General features: G+C 47.1%; 2 protein-coding genes across 8 annotated transcripts in view; both read right to left on the reverse strand.

The window, feature by feature from the left end:
* Positions 1-759: 759 nt before the first annotated feature.
* Positions 760-1,779, reverse strand: LOC121588352 (apolipoprotein D-like). Its single transcript, XM_041906177.1, has 3 exons — positions 1,362-1,779; positions 1,024-1,249; positions 760-933 (listed from the first exon to the last, which is right to left on the reverse strand). Exons 1-3 carry the CDS (start codon positions 1,711-1,713, stop codon positions 879-881), a joined length of 633 nt encoding a protein of 210 aa, XP_041762111.1. The 5' UTR covers positions 1,714-1,779; the 3' UTR covers positions 760-878.
* Positions 1,780-5,986: 4,207 nt separating this feature from the next.
* LOC121601573 (probable serine/threonine-protein kinase DDB_G0282963) overlaps positions 5,987-21,335 on the reverse strand; it is a 138,296-nt gene continuing 122,947 nt past the window's right edge. For 5 of the 7 annotated variants that reach the window (XM_041930421.1, XM_041930403.1, XM_041930410.1 and 2 more), the window contains exons 6-7: positions 19,997-20,180; positions 5,987-11,430 (exon numbers count right to left, since the gene is read on the reverse strand). In XM_041930421.1, the coding sequence (XP_041786355.1) occupies positions 9,523-11,430; positions 19,997-20,180 (2,092 nt within the window). In that variant the 3' untranslated portion in view covers positions 5,987-9,522. Of the gene's footprint in view, positions 11,431-11,569; positions 12,045-19,996; positions 20,181-20,253; positions 20,404-20,536; positions 20,695-21,335 lie in introns of those variants that run through there. The other 2 variants (XM_041930434.1, XM_041930429.1) reach the window with 2 other exon arrangements.

Here is a 21,335-nt window from a genome sequence, read left to right on the forward strand (position 1 = left end):
TCTTTGTCAGTTCTTATTGTTCTTATTCTTTTTTTTTTGGCTCAACAACTGTTGTCGGGTTGAGGGCTGCCTGTAGTATCACTTGTGGGGTTGGCTTTCAATGACTTTTGGATTACCCTCATAGCAGAATAGTCAGTTACCACGTATGGGAGCACGGTCTATTTGGGGCTTGAGCCCACGACGGGCATGTTGTTAAGTCGTACGAGTTGACGGCTGTAATACCAGACCGGCCCTGATCTTTGCCAGTTGCACATCAGCCAACAAACTTGCAGTGCTTCTCTGAAACTGGAAGTCGCTGTCATTGTCCGTCACTATCATAATAGGTCACAACCATTGTATTCTGCCGGCTTTCGCCACCGTCAGGATGTCTGGTTCGTCGTATAGCTTAGCTTATAGCTTACAGCATGAAACAAGCTCATTGTTCATCCTTTGCCTCCACACTTCATGCCAGAACACACAGCCAAAGATGGTCCAGTGGATGCGTCGCTCAAACACGCCCAGAGCGTTTGCTTTCACCTTGCTTGCATAGCCCAAAGGATCGAGTCCATACAGGACTGTAACAAGTCACTGTGCGACATATGTTACATTTCGAGCGATCTCGAAGTCTTTTGGATCTCAGGACCTGGGTACAAGAGGCATTAGACCTTAGACCTTAGGGACAAGAGGCTAGAGTTCCTTAATCTTTAGTCAACACAGTTTAAAATCACGTTAAAGTTAAAAGCACTTCCCAATGCTTTAGCCCCCGATTAAAACTCATGCTTTAAATTTTACTTCATCTAAAGATTACATTTTATTGTCTTCCGGCATTAAAACATGGGATTCTTATTCATGGAATAAATTCGTTTGATTGTTTTTGCTCAACCATTCAAATGCCCTTCTTACTGTGTTGGGCACTGCGGGTAAGCGGTAACTTCGGGATCGATCGTGCAGCAGCTGTGAAACGAGATGGAGAGAGGCGAACGTAGTGCATAAGACAACTGGTGGCGATAGAAGTGGTGCTGAGCGCTTGGTATGATTACTTACAAGTCCAAGTTCTGGACGGTCGGACGAAGGTCATCCTCGCTCAGGTACAGGTCGACGTAGCGCTGCACCTCGGCCTCAGCCTGCGGCGTCAGCGTGGGCGTGCGGGACAGAATCCAGGCACTTTCGGCACGCAGCGTCGTGCCCACTCCGAAGCAGCCCCACACGACGGCGTAGCTGTCGTAGTCCGTACCCAGCACCCAATAGTTGGCGGAGATGTCGGTGGCAGCTACAGTAGAGTTTGGGATCAGGTGCGATCGTAAGCGAAGAATTAATATCTACCGTAGCTTAACGGTGCCAATACAGGGGTATTTCTGTAACTACCCCGAGTGTGTACTTACTCGCATCGAAGGTAACGTTCAGCTTGGCCTCCAGCGGCGACTCATCGGGGAAGGCAACCACGGCACGGCCCACATCGGACTGGCGGACCTGGCCGGGCGGCACCATCATCGAGTTGAACACGCGCACGCTGCCATCGTCGTTCAGCGAGTACTCGGCGGTAACGCACTCGCCACCACGCTGGAACACCTGCTCGTAGCGGCGGATCTCGTACCACAGGCCAAGGTAGCGCGGCACATCGAAGTTCACGTGCACCGGAAAGTTCTGGCAGATGCCGGGCGAGACGAGCTGGCCGCTGGTCAGTCCGACCAGGCCTAGCACGAACGCTGCTGCGAGCAGTTGGATGGAGTTCATTGTGGCTGAATGGAGGAGGTCGTCTTCTCTGCTACGGTAAGGCACGGTCGTTTGTGATACTTGCCTACCCCCAGTACAGCACTTTTATACGAACTTCCGCACAACTTGGTTATCGCACGGGTCCTCACGGTTCCCACCCTCAAAAAAAAAATCCAAAAACATATGGACCCACTCGACTACTGGCCCAGGTTACTCGATCTTGATAAAACAGGGCGTCCTATCGTAAATCTGCAATTAGAAAAGCAAGATAAGAAACACGCGTTGCAGTTCGCGCCAGTCGCGGCAGTTTAGATAGTGAGGTTCCAATCGGTTTCGGGATTGCTGTTTTTGCGGTCAGCTATCTGATGTGCGGGAGAATCCTTCTAGAAAGTTCTGCATGTCGCACCACGGCCACCGACCTATCGGTTGTTGTAAATCAGATTTTCCGGTATCGGAATGTGTTGTGCTTCTTACCCGACCCGCCAGTGGCAGCAGTAGTTGCCTACTGTTTATGCGTTTAGTGTGGTGCGTACGTATGGTATGGGACTTTCAGAATGTCTGCTGTTATTGTTGCTATCATAACCTTTGGATCGGGTTCCTATCAGACCGTGTGCAGGCAATAAACACCAATCACCTTTTTGGGGTGGTTGGGTGCATTGGGTCGGGGGAATTTCGTTGCTTTGCGAAATCGATTTCTGATCATGGGCACGTGCTTAACCTAGTTCGATTATGCGGTTTATTGTTGCCTGCGATGAAATTGCGTCTGAGAATTTCGGAGGTTCAATCACCTGCAAATGAAGGCGGCATGCATGGTCAGGCAAAGTGCAGTTTTTGTTAGACAATGAGCAATCCGCTCGATTCGATATCGATATCGTCGGATTTTGCATTTGGCGCCGGGTTCCAGGTGTGTCTTTTGATCAGAGTTATGGGCGGTCATCCTAACAGGCTTCCTTCATCTATAACAGGCGCTTTTACTGCTATAACTGCTCATACTGTGCGAGTTCTCACTGTTGAGGATTTAACGTATTCGTTTGCATGGTTTTACGATTACTGTTCTGGAATGCTTGAGATGTTGGTGCTGTGATATACTGTTATCTTCCCTGCACATTATTGCTATTTCATTTGCAACTTAATGGCGCTTGCAGCAACTGATAAACTTGCATTGGACAGGGAACCTTATCTCGCATTATTAAATGACAAGTTGTAAAGCTGTATGCACAGCCGCAAAATTGTGCGATCTGAATGATTAAATTATTATGTTTTTTTTTTGTATCGCTATTCTGGAAATAAGTTGTTCGAGGATACTGTGAGAATATAGCCAATTATCTCAATTCGAGGATAATGAATAATGATAATTGAGGCAGAAACTGTGTAAGATCATCTGGTGGCACTTGCAATCGATGATGTGTATAGCAACGTGTAGATCAACGTTACATTCTAATTTTAGCTTGGTCGACTCTGGCAGCATTATCCAAACAGAATTTGAATCGTTTCGCCCATATGCGGATGTCAAGCAAATGGTCTGTAGAACTCGAATTTACACTAACTAGTTAAATAGCTCTCAACCTCGCGCTAGAGAGGCACATCCATGACTCGAGGGTGGAAACTACGGGGACCATCTTCTATAAGTCAACTCAGATCCTGGCATACGCTGATGATGCAGACATCATTGGTGTACGGCTCTCCTATGTAGCAAAAGCCTTCCAAGGGATCGAGCAGGTGGCAGAGAACCTCGGATTGCAGATAAACGAGGCAAAGACCATCAATCAGCAAATCGCTGGGATACGATGAATAAATCGTGAGACGAGCCCAAAAAAATATGGGAACCGACCAATAAATCGTGGGAAACCCTGTAACCGCTTTTAAGAGGAAGATGCTCAGAAGAATACTTGGCACCGTATGTGTGGAAGGACAATGGAGGAACCGCTATCATGACGAGATATACGAGATGTACGGCGATCTCACTGTCGTACAGCGTATCAAGGCGTCAGAGGAGGCGTGGTAGACCGAAATTGAGGTGGCAAGATGGCGTGGAGGCGTCCGCCATTAAGGCCGGGATAACAGACTGGCAGACGAAGGCGCGAGACCGTGAGCGGTTTCGGACTCTTCTGTAACCATGCGCCCATACATATCGAGACAATTTCAAGACCGGAAAGACGTGAAAAATTAGCCAGCCAAGCAAGCAGCACGAAATACTTGACGCCTGAATGTATGTACCCAACTGTCATTCTGTCTGACAATCCTGCCTTTGACCTTCTCTGAAATGCAAAATTGTTCACATGACGGGAAACTATTTCTCGTCGAACTTCTTCTCATTGAATATCATCGATTTTGGTTTCATGCTTTACGGCGCAACGTTATTTGGCGGTATATTTGGGTGCATGGTAAGGAATCTATGCGTAAATGTAGTGCGCTTTTTTCTCAGTGACTCTACCCTTGCTTGTATCCAATACAGCCTCTTGAACCATGTTTGTATATACGAAGTAGAGCACACTTTGAGGGCTAAAGTTGTTCCGATTGATCCTGTTTTTTACGTTTGGGATATTCCTTAGGACAACTTCATAGGGTCATACAAGAATTTGTATTAGTAAGTTCGAATGTTTCAATTTGTTTTTTTTTTTTAAAACAAAATACTTATCGCATATAATTATTTTAGGTACTCAATTTGCTAAAACGTAAGATTTCAAATTTACATACATTTTGTATAACATTTGAAAACAGACTGTTTCAAAAATTTACATTTTAAAATTTTAAAATTTAAAAATTTAAAATTTACATTTTAAATTAAAATAATGTGGTCAAATGAGCTACCGCGCACCGGCTAGTGTTACACGCATTACGCCTAAAGGTATGCAACACGGGCAGTACGAAGCAGGTGGTTTTGATTTGATTTGCTTGTGTTTAACGATATTTCGGCGAACAAGAGTTTATAAAACGAAAACGATTAGCACCGCTCATTAGGTGCCAGTGTAGGGCAAAACCTACATTCACTACACAAACAATAGTGCGATAAACTAGCACCAATAATATTTATCATCAACATGCACAGAAAGGTGCAACTGAAATCACACTGCGCTATCAATATGACCCCTTTTTTCATCCCTCAACACCCGCAGCCCTTCCACGAGCTGCTGCATCCTCATTAATTGTCCGGCATCCATCGTTTTTATTGAATTGATAATACCCTCACAACCATCCATCCTCCTATCCTCTCACCCTTTCACAAGCCTATTAATTCCTTCCACCTCCATTAGCACACTGGCATGGGTTTTCCTTTTCGGCGGAATTTCGGCAACTCGCCTCCGCCGCACCTCCTGCCGCTAAATGGAAGTTAAATCGGATCAATATTAATGGGACGCCCTCTTACCCTCATGCTCTGTGTGCTCTCTTTGTTCCTGCAGGCTTACACTGGTGTGCATGGTGCGCGTACGCGGTTGCCCTGGGTAACCCACTCAATATTTTCCGAGCTACTCTGTTTGTCCTCTGCACTTTGCCCGTTGCACGTTAATGTACAACGCAATCGATTTAATTATTTATTGTCTTTCGTTTTGTGGGGATTTGGTTCTACTTTTTTTTACTTTTCTTTTGGATGCTTTCACTGTTTGGTTTGTATGGTGTGTGGATGAAATGCTTTCACAGTAGTGTGAAACGCAACTGTTGCATATTTTCGTTTTATTTAAATAATTTCCAGCACATTTTAAGTGAAGCTTTGTAACTATAACTTTCCCATCAAACTTTTTTCAACAACGAAAATTTATTCGAAACTGAGCGAGCTTCAAAAATAAAAATAATAATAATAAGAATTTGTTTGTTCATGCTTACCCACATGGAAAATAATATTATAATGGGTACCATGGGCGTGGACTGTGTAATTGTTTATGTTTCATTATAATGAGCTTTTATTCTTTATGTTTCGTTGGAACAAAACAAGGAAACATTACATCATTTAAAAGCCGATTATGGAAACGAACGGTATTGTTAGTATGGTTACAAAAACTACAACACACAAAGCTACATTTCTTTCATGTTGATGAATAATTGAAAAAAAAACACACACACACAAGAGCTATTTGTTTTATGTTATTTCATTTGCATTTTATCAATTTTATTAATTGTTTTCCACTAGAGTTTGTTCGTTTGTTCGTTTGTTGTTTGTTTCTGTTTTTTTTCTACACTGATAGAGTTTTTGTTTGTTTTTCACGACCGTTTTTTTACTTACTTTACTTTACTTTACTTTTTCGCTTTATGCTTTTTTCCATGGTAAGATGTCTTCGTTAGGTTTTTTTTTTCTTTTAATGGGAGGAGTTTGTTTGATTTGAAGGGGGAAAAAACAGATCGATGAAAGATAGAGGGACGCGAGCGAAAAGATTGATAGGGGGCTGGCTTGCAGTTGCGGGTAGTGGTTTTTGTTGTGGTATTTTGTTTGCGATCTGCGAGTCCCTCTTCTTTAGAAGGTTTGCAATATTTGAAGAAAACTATCGCTCTTCCCCGAATGATTAGCGTTCGATTGTTTCACTTTGCTTATGGTTTTTGTTTCACTTTTGCACCTCACTATGTACACGTAATCGACCTGCTGTTCCTTCTTGCTTATCTTTCAAACGTTTATTTTCTCTCTTTTTCTCTCTTTCTGTTTCAGTTCATTTGGTTTTGATATAATTCCTGTCTCTCTCTCTTTCTTTCTGTCTTTCGCTTTATATTCTTTTGTTGCTTTATTACCTCTTTTTGTTTGGCATTAGGATTGCTTTCGAATCAGGAAACTCTTCTTTTTCTCGTGTTTTGTTTTCTTCCTTCCCCTGTTTAACTTCCCTTTGCTACATGCTAAAATGATATGGTAATCTTTCTCTTCGCTTGTGTGTTGCAGGTTCTTTTCCACCGTCGTTGAATTTTCACTACTTTTCCAGTTTTAGTTTTACCCACTCTGCTCACTGGACATTTTGTATTCCCTGTGTTGTCTTGCTGTAAGTGGTTTGCTTCAGTAATTTCATGTACACATTCTATTTAACCATATTGTGTTTGCTTCATCTGTTCGCTTGCTAGGGGGTTCGGTAGTGATTTTTGTTCACTGTTTCGAAAACACACAATCACGACGATTTCGTGACAACACTACACGGTGTAATTTCTACTGAGGGAAGCACAGGGGAAGGGAGAGCTAAGGTTGGAGAGGAAAGAAAGATTGTTTCCTTTAGTCTTGCTGTTATGTGTTTTTTTTTCACATACTATGCTTTCTCTAATTCCTTTCAGCTCATCCGAGCGGTAGAGGGAAGAGTGTGATGAATAGGAACAGGTACAGAGAGTTGATTGATTTAAAAAATAAACAAACGGTTAGAAGGTTCCTGATTCTCGAAAAAAAAAATCTTCTTCAGGGAATAGAAAGCAGAACTAAACAAAAGGAACAAGAAAAAAAACAATAAAAAGTGAAAAACTTGAACGAAAACAATACAAATATTTCCATTACCGATGCGAAAAGGAAACAAGCGCAAGAGAAACAAAGAGTTGCCAAATCGGTCCAATTGAACAGAGCGCGAACAATTAAACAAAATACACATACACACATACACATGAACGGTTGCAGGAGTTTGCTTTCGTCTTCATTGATTCAGTGTTTATAGCTTGTATTCTTGTTGACTTTTGTTTTTATTATTATTATTTTATTATTACGCTCTAGCCGCACTGTACAAGAGTATTTACACAGGGGTTTTATTCTATCATAGTTTCATTATGTTTCGGCGCCATTTTACAATTTACCCGCGATCCCGCGTCGTAGTTTTTGGGGGTCTGTGCGAGCGCTCCATTTCTGCATTTACTTCTTACTTTCAACTCAAAAGACAAAATCCATTTTAAAATGCACACATTGTACTGAAAATGTTGTGTTATAGGTAGTCATCTCCATAAAGTGGTTAAAAGGCGTGGCTTAAAACACAAAACCAAGCTGACAGCAATTAGAAAGAGGTGTACGTGTAAAAAAACAACAACGCAATGCATCATTATTTCGCTGTGATCATTCTCCATTCAAGGAGGAGCTTCTTTGTCACGCAACCAACAGAGCTGCTGCAAATTGGAATTGCGCAGTGAAAACAGGGCGGGTAACCACTTAACGCAGCGCAAGCGATGGCGTTGCCATCAGTCCAAAACACCAGATGGAAACAAATAAAAAAAATAAAATCCAAGTCCAACTACGTAATCCATGTAATGATGCTACAGAAATGTAGTTTGGCACACGAACACCTCACACGCAAAGCACGAAAAAAACAAAACAAAAATGCAAGCGAATGTACGATCATCAGCGCAGTGTAAGCGCCTCAAAGTATGCAACTCGCAGCGCAAAACTGCTTGTAATAGAAAAAAACAATGCTAAAATTGCATAAAAAAACACACGCTTGAGTAAGAAGCAACAGACGCAGCATGGGGCAGCAGATCGATCCCGCTTCCGATCGGTAAGAATCTATCGGCCCACAACACCAACGGACGCGGGGGAGGGGGAAGGAGGGGACAACCACCCTGGGGGCACCGGGCGCCATTTTGCGTAATTACGTACAAATTACAACCACAAGAGTAAACTCGCCGAAACCGAACACCGAATGTTCTGCCTAATTCTGCCCTACTGCCCGTGCTTTACAATCTGACCTGACCGATCATGTGATCATCAGACATTAAAAACGCGAAAAAACCAAATGCTCTAAATACAGGCGGGAATTGCTTTACCTTCCCACGCCGGCTGCCGCCTTTCTAAGACTAGGAGGGTTTTGTCTGAAAAGGGAGGGAAGGAGGGAGTGTGTAGTAAGACGTATATGTACATGACACGTGGTGTATGCAACAACCACACAAACAAAAACTCCTTCCTTTCCCTAGTCACATCGCTGCTTCTGCTGCTACTACTACTGCTACTAAATGCTGCCTTTAACTTCTCGCCGTCGGCCTGCTTTTTCTCTCTCTCTCTCTCTCTCTCTCTCTCTCAGTTAGGATTCGTGGACTGTGCTCTCTCTCTTTCTTTCTCACACAAAAAGGAGGGTTCACTTGTATGCGCGGTGTTTGGGTCTCATGTAAGCGAGGACATTTGTATGTGTGTTTCTTCTGTTTATAAGATACGATTATGTGTAAGAAAAGCTCTCATTTTGACTGCCATTTTTAAGTACCTATCACACACACATAAACGTCCGCTCACTCACACAAACGACACTCACACGCACGCACACGAGTATTTCCCGTATCTGTACACAATTGTTGCACCGCTCTGGAAGGAGCAGAAATTACAAATATCTAGTAACTTTGACAGGACAGCATTTGGACATCAGGTCTTCCTCCCACCTATTCCAGGTTGTCTACTTTCCCCGAATACCCTCTGCACTCTCTCTCTCTCTTAACAGGCCGAGAAGAGCCTGTTTTCTCATTGAAAACTGTACACAAACGAAGCGTCTATCACTCACTAACCTCTCCTTCTCTTTACAAGCTATTAATTCTTCTCCGGACTACAACTACTACTGCTACTACTACCACTACTACTACTACCACTACAAAACACCGTCCAATAAAGAGGGCGGCATTAAGAGAGATTGATACTAAAATTAAAATCACATTCTTGGTTTTTTTCTCTTCTCGTCTTCTTCTGTCTACTACTGCTCTAGCAACACATCCGCTTCGACCTTCTACTCAGACACTCTCAGAACCAACGCCTCTGTCTCTGTCTCTCTCTCTGTGTGTGTGTGTGTGTGTCTACAGGCGCTCCCCGCCGTGTTTTAGCCAAGTTTGACTTGTCCGCACACCTCAGAGCAGTATCTTGCCGTATACAATACTGGATATGAACGGTCGTCCGGGTAGTACGGTAGCTTTCTCTCAAGAATCGACCACCATCGTTGATTGCGGTGGCTGCTGCTGCTGCTGCTGCTGATCGGTTGCTGTCGCCGCTACCTTCGGGTTGACGACGGTGCCGGTCCCCGACTGTCCGCCAGCCGGCCGCCGATGGCTCCAGCCGGCGACACTCCGGTTGGACGTTTGCGTGTGCTGACTGTAGCCCGAGTCCGACCCGAAGCTGGAATCGCGCGAGTAGATCGAATGACCACCGTTGGTGCCGGCCGGATGCGATGAAGGTGGTACTCCAACAACACTTCCACCAACACCACCACCGCCACCGCCATTCCGGAAGGTGGTAAACTGGGGCAGAATGTACGGATGGTGGTAGGCAACGCCGCCGCCGGTACTGCCGGTGCCGGTGCTGCCGCTGCCCCCGCTCCGATCGCTGTACGTGTGCGACAGGCACCCATCGTAGATGAGGCCCTCGTGGAAGACGGGCTCGTGGTAGATGTACTGCGACGGGTCCTGCGGTGCCGATATCACGGCCAGCGGTTGCTGCTGTTGGCTCCCGTTGTTACCATTTCGGCCGTGCCGGCGTGGATTCGTTCGCGAGCGACCACTGCCATAGCCGCCGATCGGTGCGCCTACGGTGGTTCCCGCCGTCCGGTGGCCATTGCGGAAGATGGTGGAGACGCCGCCGGCCGACGCGGACAGCTGCGCGTTGATGCGGTTCCGCCGCTCGACCGGATCGAGCGGTTCCGACGCAGCCCCGCCGTCGTCGTCGATCATGCTGTAGTAGTTCGACCGATGGTTGTGCTGATTGCCGAGCGAGTTGTTATTGACACTGTTCAGGTGATGATGGTGCGGATGGTGGTGCAGCGGATGGTGATGATGGTGACCCCCGGTCCCCGTCGTCCCCGTCGTCGTCGTGAGCGTATGGGCGTAGGCGGGCGGCGGCAACGTCATCATGCCCCGATCGTCGTACATTGGCGGCAGTACGACCGGCTCGCCGAGCGGTCCCCCGTCCAGCGAGCAGCTGTTGAATGCCGGCGCCGCCTGCCTCCGTCCGGAGCTGCCCAGCGTCGCCGCCGGGTGGTGCTTGCGCGACCGGAACAATCCCAACACACCACCAACACCATTGCAGTGCGTGGTGGTGCCGCCGGTTCCGTTGGGCAGGCTGGAACTGCCGCTGCTGTTACTATTATTGTTATTATTATTATTGTTGCTGCTGTTGTTCCCACAATCCGTGCTGGAGTTGGAGTTGCGGTTGCTGTTGCTCGCACTGCTGCTACCGCTGCTGTTGCCACCACCACCGCTGCTTCCATTATTGTTATTGTTGTTGCTATTGCCAGCTCCGTTAAGGCCGCCGGCGGACAAAGACGGTGGCACCGCCGCCGTTCCGCCCCGGTGGTGGTGGTGGTGGGGGTGTGCCAGCGGATGTGTATTGTCATTCCCGGACGAGGACGAGGACGACAGGAGCGAGTTGCGCTCGGTGCGGTTCCGCTCCAGGTAGGCGGACGATGGGCCCGAAGCCGCCACCGTTGCTGGTGCTGGTGGTCCACCAACACTCCCCTCTACGCCCGCCGCACAACACCCGCCGCCGCCGTCCGTAACGGGCATGGTCGAGGCGGAAGCGGTCGTGACCGCACTGTTGCTGCTGCCGCCCCCGTTGCTCCGGTCGTGGTAGATGGTAGCGACCGTGGTGCCACCGTCCGACGGCGACTTGTGGAAGGACCGGTCGCCCGGCAGGCTGAGCTCGTCCTCGGCAAAGTCGTCGTCCGACTGGATCGGCGGCTCCGAGTCCGTGTCCCGGCCCGGCCCATGCTCCAGCTCCTCGTACACGTTGTCGTGCGACCGGTACGGGTCCGGGCCGGGCGACGAGCAGATGAACAATGGTGGCGACCGCGGCATCGGATATCCGCTCGGATAGTGGATCTGCTTTGCGTGCAGCTGTCAAGGGAGAGAGAGATAAAGAGAGAGAGAGAGAGAGAGAGACACGAATTAATGCTAAGTAACGCGCTTAAAAAAACACAAATTGAGATTGAAAGAAAAAGGAAAAAGGTTCACTCAAGATGCGCAGCGCACTCACACGCGTTTCACACTTCCAAACAAAAGCGAACCACCTCTCCTCACAGGCACTCATTGTTGTTGCTGCTGCACCGCGATAAAATCACACAAGAATCCTTACAATCACACTTCTCCTCGGGTTGGGCTGCTGTCGGTACGCAGACGGTGCGTGTGTGTGTGCAGAGGGCCCTTCAGAGGGCATGAAATGGTTCACACTTGGCGGCCCTGTGCATTTTCACACGCACACACAACGGTGGTTTTAAGAGTGTTCCATTTGTGGGTTTTTTTTTATTCGATTTCATATTGTACAAAAAAGCCGAATTGTTATCCGATGCGGAATGCGGCGTTTGCTCGGTGGTATGGCAAAGTGCTTGACAAACTTTTTCGATGCTTCGCTTGCTTAATGGTGTATCAATTCAGTCCCCCCCCCCCCTTCCACATACACCATATTATTGTGAAGTGGATTGTTACTGAAGCAAACGTTACTGCGATCGTTCTACTAGCGTGTGCCAGCCAGCGCCAACTAAGAAAGATAATCGTTGCCGAGTGAAATCGATTGGAGCTCTGCGCGCACGGTGTGTGACACTTCAACCCAAGATCTATTAAGGAGAACAGGTCGATGCAAAGCCCGTTGCTAGGTTGCCATTTTCAGCTCGCTTTTGACAGTTTCATGAAAAAGTGTTTACAAACAAACGGCTAATAGTTAACGCGCAAAAGTGGACGAATTTACTATTAGGAAGGTTATATTGGTTAAATTTCTTGCGGTCAATCACTTCTGGACAATAAAGGAGAAGTAATTGCAGTCTACTCTGTATTCAGAAACATTGATAACCTTTTTCATTGTTTGCTATTCCGTGACCACAAACCACTACCGTTTGCAACGGTCCTGCTGGAAAAACGAAATGTTTAACATGTTCAACTGGGTTAAAGAAGTCCTTTTTACTTTCAATTGAACACTGAGAGTAAAATGAAACATCCAATCGACACACGCTGGTACAATATGCATACAATATGCAACCCGGCTACGAATGATAAATGAGATCCTTGGATTGTATCAGTCATGTAATATTCTAATTGGATTCTAATTCTTCAAATATTCTATCAGTAATTGAATGTAAAATGCTGAACAAAACTCTCATTCACTCCATAGCAACGTCCATCGCTAAACATAAACAATGTTCACTTTAACTGTCAAAATTTTCCCATGGCTTTCTGTCAATTTACTCTAAGCGCTTCGACCTGTTCTCTTTCAAGGACCTTGCTTCAACCACACGCTCTAACTCTTTTGGGGACAGTTTCGAATGTTTGTTAACCCAAAACAGGACGAAAAGTCAACGCTGGAAAAGCTGGACTTTTTGGGTAAATATTCCCCACGCGGTTCGGGAGGATTTTTGGAGCGTGGCAAAGGATTGCACATGACACACTACGAAGGTCCGCTGCATGGTTCCCGCCGGAGCCGGCGGTCTGAAGGATAAGAAGAAATAGCCGAGGAAGGTGGTGCTGCTGCTGCTGCTTCTGCTGTTTGCATGAAAGCATTTTCCCAGCGCCATTCCATTGTGCACTACTGGCTGTCGTCGTCGTTCGAAGCGGACACGAGACTCAAACTGCTCGAGATCGAGCGAAGAAAGTGTAACTGAATTTACCGTCCATTCCGAAAACCGTGCCACAAAACACACAAGGGTGGATTTTGCAGCAGCCGCTCCACACTTCCGGTCCTTCTCGCTGGGGTGTGGGGTGTTTGCCAGAATATGGTCCTGTGTGTGTTGCAGCCAGGATCTAGTTTTTTTTTTGTGTGCCTTAACAGTTAGAATAATGGCAACCATTCTTGCTCGAACGCTCTCTATCTTTCCTGGTTTATATTTCCCAAGATCCCAAACTTGCACACACACACATACTTGGCTTGAGAGGGGTTTGTGTGGCAGTGACGTTTGCAAAGCGTCTTATACAAAAGAAGAGAGAGAGAGAGAGAGTCGTGAGCTGGCAGGACCTCTACTGGCTACCACGAAGGAGGGGCACACAATTGTAAACTCGTCACGTTTGCTCTTGTGTTGTGTGTTGCGCCGTGCTTCCCCCCCCCCCCGTGCTTGTTTGCTTATGCATGCACTTGTTTCCCTACTGCTACTGCTGCTGCTGCTGTAGTGGTGATTGGGAAAACTATTCTTAAAAATCCACCAAACCGTGATGTATCTATCCGTTCCGTACGTTTCCTATTTCCCCGGGGCAGAGTGGTGTGCGCACGATTCTGGCTTTACATTTGCAATTTACGTACACGTATGTGCACAAGAAGCACTGCAGCAGCAGCAGAAAGCATACAGGGGTTTTCGGGCGTTCTCATCATAGTTGTGTGGGACACTTCCGTGACTCTTTCCTATTGGAAGTGAACTTCATACGATGGAAATTGGACTCAATGGCACTTTATAAATTCATATTGGGATTTGTCCGCAACGGTGCTATAGAGTAAAATTCCCATTAAGTTCATCAATAAAGTGTCCCACATTTATGAGAACACGCCTGAAAAACCCTGTAAAGGACAGTTCGATGGCAGAAAAACACCCCTTAGAAAACGAATAAAAATGCAGAAACGCTACATCTCTATATATTTTTATGCATCTTTTTTTGCAGTCCGCTGCTCTTTGGCGTACTATCGGCGCGTCTGTTTGCTAGAAAATGGCATACAGCAAAAATGTAAAGTGTATGTGCCATCCCCCCTCCCAGGCAAGTGCTCACACCGAGGGGTACAGCTAAAGTGTATGTACATATTAAGAAGGATCTACTGCTGCTACACAAATGGCCACACGTTACGTTGCTGTACTGCTCGCTCGGTGCAATGGAATGAATGGGCAGGTTGATTGTTCGCACCCCATTTCCGGATATCATTATGCGCCGTAAACGAACACACGATGCCACTGATTTTGCCTGATGTCCCTGAAGGGATAGAATAAAAAAAAACCCCCCGAAGCATAATCCCTCCCGTGCGCACTATTGTGGAGACCCCTGAGTCTCTCCAGCAACAACAACAAAAAAGGGTCGAGCACGTTTTGTTCTGTTTTGTTTTTGGAAGACGAGCCAAAGATAGGTGGCATTGAATCGGAGCGTTTGGAAAGCATTATGATAAGTGTATCTCTACACGGTACACCAACAACACCGGTACTTGGCACTCGAGAGGCACTCTGCACGCCAAAAAGAATGGAAATGATTACAATAAGAAAAAAAGGGGAAGGCATACACGCGTAGCGTATAGCAGCAAAACATGATCATCCACGATCAGCTAACACACATCACACAGCGTGTCTCTTCAGTGCCGAAGGCCCCACCAGACTGTGTTGTGTGTGTGTGTATGTTTGGACAGCAAACAAACAGGCGTATCGGACATTACCACTGTACAAATAATAATAATAGGGAAGCGAGCGCTGTTAGAGGCGCGTCTGCGTTGTGTTGTAATGTTTTCTACATCACTTCAGCGATATGTTGGAGAGTGGTGCGCGTGTTAGCTTAAAAAGCTAGATTTGCAGCAATCGCCTGCCCCGTTAAGCAGATGGCCATCGAATAATACACTCTATCCTCTATCCACCTCAGCGCCACCGTCGGCCACAAGCAGGAGCATCAAGCAGCGCACAGAGCGTCAAGGGGCACATGCTGTCCCAAACGTTGTGTGTGGTCCCCCTTTTGCTGTGTGTGGACTGGAAGAATCGGGGGGGACGCAACACGTAATAATGCCACCCAAATAGCTCGGACACGCGCGCTTGCCCCCCCGGGAGCGCTTGTCCCTTGTCCGAATGCTGTGGTCGGTGCGTGAGTCCGAAGAAGGGGTCGAATTCTTACCGCTGAAGAGGAAGAGCCGAACCGAGCGCGGTCGTTCATCATAAGAGGCAGTAGTGAAAGGGGTGGAAGGAAAGGGGTTCTCACTAGAAAAAGAAAAGAAAAGAACAAGAAAGATACAAGAAAACACACACACGCACGAGGTGTTGTGTTGTGGTTGCTGCTTATGTTGGCGCGCCTGCTTTGTTGATATTAAATGCGCCTCCTCCGCCACGCTGAGAGTGCAGGGAGTGTTGTTTTGCAGGATAGGTAAGAGACAGCTCCCTGACAAGATTTCATCTTTCTCCCACCGATCATCACACGAGGGAAAGGAGCAACATCCCCAGCCAGCGCTCACACACCACACCATACTGCTTTACGGTCTAACGCGTACGAGCGAAAAAAGCAAAGCTGTGCGTCGATCAGTGGCCAGTGACCGCAAGGAAAGCGGCGAGAGATCGGGGTTAAGGTTTCGGATGAAACTAAATATTGTCTGCGCTCCTGGTTGGTCAGGGTGGTGGTGGGGGCGTGTGAACGGTGTTCCACCGGTGTTCCAGAGAGATAGAGAGAAGGCAGGGACTGTGTGCTGTGTGTCTATCAAACTGATATCCCTCTGGGCGGTTCGTTGCTGTGCCGCTGAAACTATGCAACCTGATGTGCGAAGACGTTGAAAGGTTTCACACACCTCGGCAGAACCAGCTTTATTTATTTATTTTTTTTTTTGTAGTAAAAAAAACAAAACTCCCCAAAACTGAAGTGATTGTAGCAGGAGTGGCTGTGGCTGTGAGTGAAAACAAGCCATTGTCTGAAGGACCTAAAAGAAGCTCATCTGCTCCTACGATTGGAAAATATCCAATTAGATTTTATGCAGCTCTCTTGCTCTCGTGTAAGCGTGTTCGACGGGGACGGAAAGACGATAAAAAGGCCATTTTGGTATGGTTATCAATTTTTAGCTAATTTTTACCGCCTGTCTAGGAGCTCCACAAAACGGTCAACCAGCTGGCTTGATAGAAAACACACACACGTCTATCGCTAGCCGTAGCTTTTGCGGTGTAAAACCTCTTCTTCTTCCCATCATCTGCGTCCACAATTTCTAATCGGAATAATTAGGAGTGATAAGCGTTTGAGTCGGATCCTTCGTCTTGGCGGCGGCTTCACCGGCAATCACCCTTTGTAGAAAAATTCCATTCCATCCAACATATTTTCGAGGCGTATACAGTTGTTAATTAGCAGGCAACACAACAGCCCAGCAGGGGCAGAGGATAGGGACAGGGTCAGGACCGCTTAGAGGAAGACCTCTACATCGCAACACCGCGCTCATGTACACTCCCATCGTAGGGGGGGGGGGGGGCACAGGTTCGCGCAGCATGACAGCGGACATGGCAGACAGACGCGGGTGCGCGCGCGCGCGCTCGACGGATAAGCCGCTCTCTGCCTTCGGAATAAACATGTTTGACAGCATTATTACACAGACACGAAATTTGATCATCACACGCCAATCATAATTCGCTTCGCACTCACCCCTAAACACGATGCGACACAGACACACAAACACACACACACCACAGAGCCAGTTTCTTGTGGTTTCGTTGGTAAGGAGGCTTGCCTGACCGGAGCAAAAGGAGCGAAAAATACCTTCTTTTTTGCCTCACACCGAAGGGAAGCAGCGAACAGGAGAGTTATGAGCAGCGTGCCTCTAAAAAAAACCCCGTTCGGTGTTCGCTTGCCACCTTTGCGCGATCACAGACACACACACACACACACAGTCCAACGACGGGGCGGGAAATACAGGATTATGTGTCTGGTGGCTCCTCCTGGCGATCCCGGAACGATCTTCTTTCCACCGGCGCGATCTATTCACGGGACAGACGATCTTCGCTCGCTTCTTGCTTGTACGACGCACCACTATCCCACCCCGCACACGCACGCGCACAGGGGTCAGTGCGCGAGCCTAATGAAATGTAAATGGAAACATATAAATTATCCCCTCGTGAGAGGCAGGAAGGCTCGCGCGGAGACGACGAAGGCGACCGTTTGTGTGGTGTCGTCCCGAAAATTATTGAGAAACAAAACGTCGCCCGCTATGCGAATGGCGCTGGGCCCCCCCAAGTGCCAGTTGTTGCCGGTGTGTTGTAGTAGGTCCCCCGTGATGAGATATCTTACTCATTGGAATAATTCAAAAACGCTTCTCACTGTGGGGTTGCGCGCCGCTGGTCGGTCGCTAGGTCGGAGGTTCCCGCGAGGTTCTAGGCAAAAAGCGCGACACCTGAGCCAGCGTGGCTTTCAACGGCAACAAATGGGCGCGCACGGCACGCACGTTGTGGTTTCGTGGAATTCCTCCCCACCGAAATGAAAAAAAGCTATGCTCACATTTCTATACCAAAACAGTTTGGGGTAGGAAATATGATATGGATATGGTTAAATTTTCATTCCCAAAAAAAAAAAAAAAGATACCCCAGTGAAGTTCGGCACGGCGAAGGAGGAGAGGACGAGGTGCAGGTTTGTCGTCATTTTCCAGCTCGATTATTATATTGTATGTCGCTCTTCCTCTTTACGATATGATTGAGCAATGGAAACAACATCTTCTTATGCTGCTTCGCACCATCTTGAGCATACACAACATCCTGGGCCGTAGTGGAGGAGAAACTGTTTGATTATAATTCTACCACGGAAAAGAAACCCAACACAAACGGTTAAGATTTCAGCGGTCTTTTTTGTCTACTGCTTCGAAACGCCTTTTTCAAACCTGCTGCGAACCACTTCTGCGCTTTGTGTGTGTTTGTGTGCATTAATTTTGAAGATTTCATTCAGTTTTGGAAAAGATGGATGCACCTTCGGTACAAAGGATGCATGGCAGGATAGAGAACGAGCGACAACCGTTCGTCGTCTTCGCCGCCGTACGAGGGCTTTAGGTTTCAATTGCCTGTGTTTGTGTGTCTGTGTGTGTGTGTGTCTGTGTCTGTCATTGATATCCGCAACAACAGAGAATTGGAATGTGTGGAGATCGTAACGAAGGTCTAAGAAAACAGTTCTTGAGAACGGTGCTGTGCCGGTGTGCAAATTCCACCCCGAAACCGCCACAAGCAAGCAGGATGTGTGTGTGTGTGTGTGCAGAAGGGAAGGCGAACAAACCACGGCGCTATTGTTCCCCGCTGCTGGGAGGGAAGGAACTTTGGAGGCTTTGACATGGATTGTCGTAATATTATGACAGTTTATCCCGCTCTCCGGACACCAAAACATTAGGACGAGCAGCAGTTCCTTTGTTTATGTGAGCGCGCGCGCGCGCAAGCGCGATCTTGCGTCATACATTCTCATCCTTTTTGTTCCCACTGGTCGTTTGTCGTGTCCCGCGGACTAAGATTTAACACACACGCGCATAGAGAAGATCATGTGGTTTTGTTTAAGTTTTTTTTTTATGTGTGATATCAAATCCCTCCCCATTGAGATATGCATCCGGTTGGGTTTTGCGGTTGTGTCAGTTGACAGTTGTTGTGACAGCTCCAGATAGAATGACATTTCCCCTTTTCCTCATCTGTCACTCAGGCGGCAGGCAACTAGCTAAATCGGTTGAAGCCTACTATTGTTCAATTGTCTCTTAAAACAGCACACAAACCCGACAGCAAGACACGATCTCAAAATCCCAAATCGGCGATGAGTTTGTGAACACGTAACAAAAAAAAAAAAAAAATGAGCAAACTTCCTTCAGTTCCTGCTTTGGGCAGAAATTAAACGGTACACAACCCGCTTTTGGGAGGTTCCGCGGTTTTGCATTCCAACGTTCAACACCACCGCCGGCAAGACAAGACGAGCCTGCATTAACAATGATCGATAGGGAAGGGAAGACGTTCGATTACGCTTTCCAATTCATCAACATTGGACATATTTCTGTAGTTGTTTTTTGGGCAACAAACTTTTTGCGATGATGGACAGGGACAGAGAGAGAGAGACAGAGAATGGTTGCAAGCAGTGGAATAACATTAATAATTAAAAGAGAAAACCGAAAAACGGTCCAAACACATGACACATTTTGACATACATACGTACACGTTTTGGGCTTTTTTACAAGACACTTAGGACCGTTTTGGACGAGAACTGGTGGGGGAAATACCGGGACGCACAGGACACACCGTCATTGCGGGATACGCGAGTGCGGTGTTTTGAAATTAAAAATTGATTACTGTAACCTAAAACCACGCGTTGCATTGCTCAGTCTTTTTTTACAATTCACCCAACACACACACACGAGTGCCTGATTGGTTCAATTCCCAACGGTTTGCGGGATGATGTGTGAGGTGAATTTTTAAATACTCTTAGCCGCCGCCAGTGAAGGGCGAAACCAGCAAACAAACACGCTCCCTCTTTCTATACTCTTCCACCTTCCACTCGGCCGAAAAAACATGTCACTTGGAATTATCCAATTTAAAATGATTCAATGTAATCTGACAGAGCGAATTAATTTTGACAAGAGCAATCGAAGAATGGGTCGCCGACCGCCCCGCAGCGTTCGGTCGGCCGCTCGTTTTGGGAGGAATTTTTCTGGAGTGATTTTGTCGAAGTTAATGAATGAGTGCACAAGAACGAACCTCTTTTCTTTTCATTTTAAACTTAACTTTAAAAAAAAAACATGCAACACACACACGCGCACACTTACCTCCATGTTATGATGATGGTGATGATGATGATGGTGCCGCATAACGAGCGGATGGTGGCCCAAGTGTACGTCCGGGTCCTCGTACGTCACCGCGTGCCCGGCCGGCACACCTGTCGCATCGAGATGGGGCGGACCGCGGGTTGGCGTCTTGCATGGCAGGAAGTTTTGAACTTTTCGTTTGTGTCTGTGGATGAGAAAAAGGGACGTGAAAGATCGAATTAATAATACTGTCAAAGCCAAAAAAAAAAAACACAAACCCTCTTCTCAGAGAGTGCGCCTCCAACAACCGAAGAGATCGAGTTAATTAATGTGCACGACGAGGCATACTGTGTACTGTGTCTGTCGCATGGAGAGCAGGTTCGAAAATCTCCCTTGGGACCGTAGCTCCAAGGCAACGCACAAGAAGTCTGCTTTTCAAACTCGACCACAAGAGCCGAGAGAGAGAGAGAGAGAAAGAGAGAGAGAGAGAGAGAGAGCATTACTGCATTTAATTTCAACAATACCCTCCCAAGTAGCATAACCCGCTGAACCGTTTCTTACAAGGCAAATGTCAAACGCAGCCCAACACAACGCGTAAACAGCACATTAATTTCTCTTCAGCCCTTCTTAAGTGCGGGAGCGGGGCGACCAAGTGTGGCACTTCAATCTGTGGCGTACGCTCCGAATGGAGAGCCACCCATGCCACTACTGCTTGCGAAGAGGGATATATAAAGTAGTTCCCTTCGGTTTACAAGGAATCGTCGCATCGGGTTCTCGGCGGCAGCAGCAGCAGCAGCAATTAGAGCTGTAAATTAATTCCACTCACACAAATTCTCCACTCCCGCAGGGGACCGCAACCGCTCGCGGGTTGCAGTTGTGAACGGGCGACGTGTAAAGATCCTTTTGCCGTTCCCCGCCTGCTTAGGATGACGACGGTCGTGGAATCGAATTCCTTTCGATGGGTGTCGTCGATGTGCAAGCAATGCAGTCCTGTTTTTTTTTTTTTGCTTTGGTTTTGGCACTGTTGCTGACTTCAGGAGGACTAATTAACATTCTAATTATCATAAGTATGCAGCAGCAGCAGCGAAAGCACGCTAAAATGCGGTTCTTGGTTACTCCAACACACACACACACACACACTGCCTCCTCTATCATCGCCGCAAAAGAAAAGTGAACTTTTAACGCTTTTCTGCCCCATTAGGCATGCGAGTTTGCTTAATAATGTACGCCCGTCCTGACAGGCAGCCAAGCCAGGCAGGAGCTAGCGGGATGGATGGGGTTATGTTTGCTTACTTCAAAGCACTGGCAAGCAGGACATCTTCAAAGTGACACCGATGTGTTGTTGTCCACACGTTTCACA

This window comes from Anopheles merus, chromosome 2R (assembly GCF_017562075.2).
Source record: "Anopheles merus strain MAF chromosome 2R, AmerM5.1, whole genome shotgun sequence".
NCBI classification, from domain to species: Eukaryota; Metazoa; Arthropoda; class Insecta; order Diptera; family Culicidae; genus Anopheles; species Anopheles merus.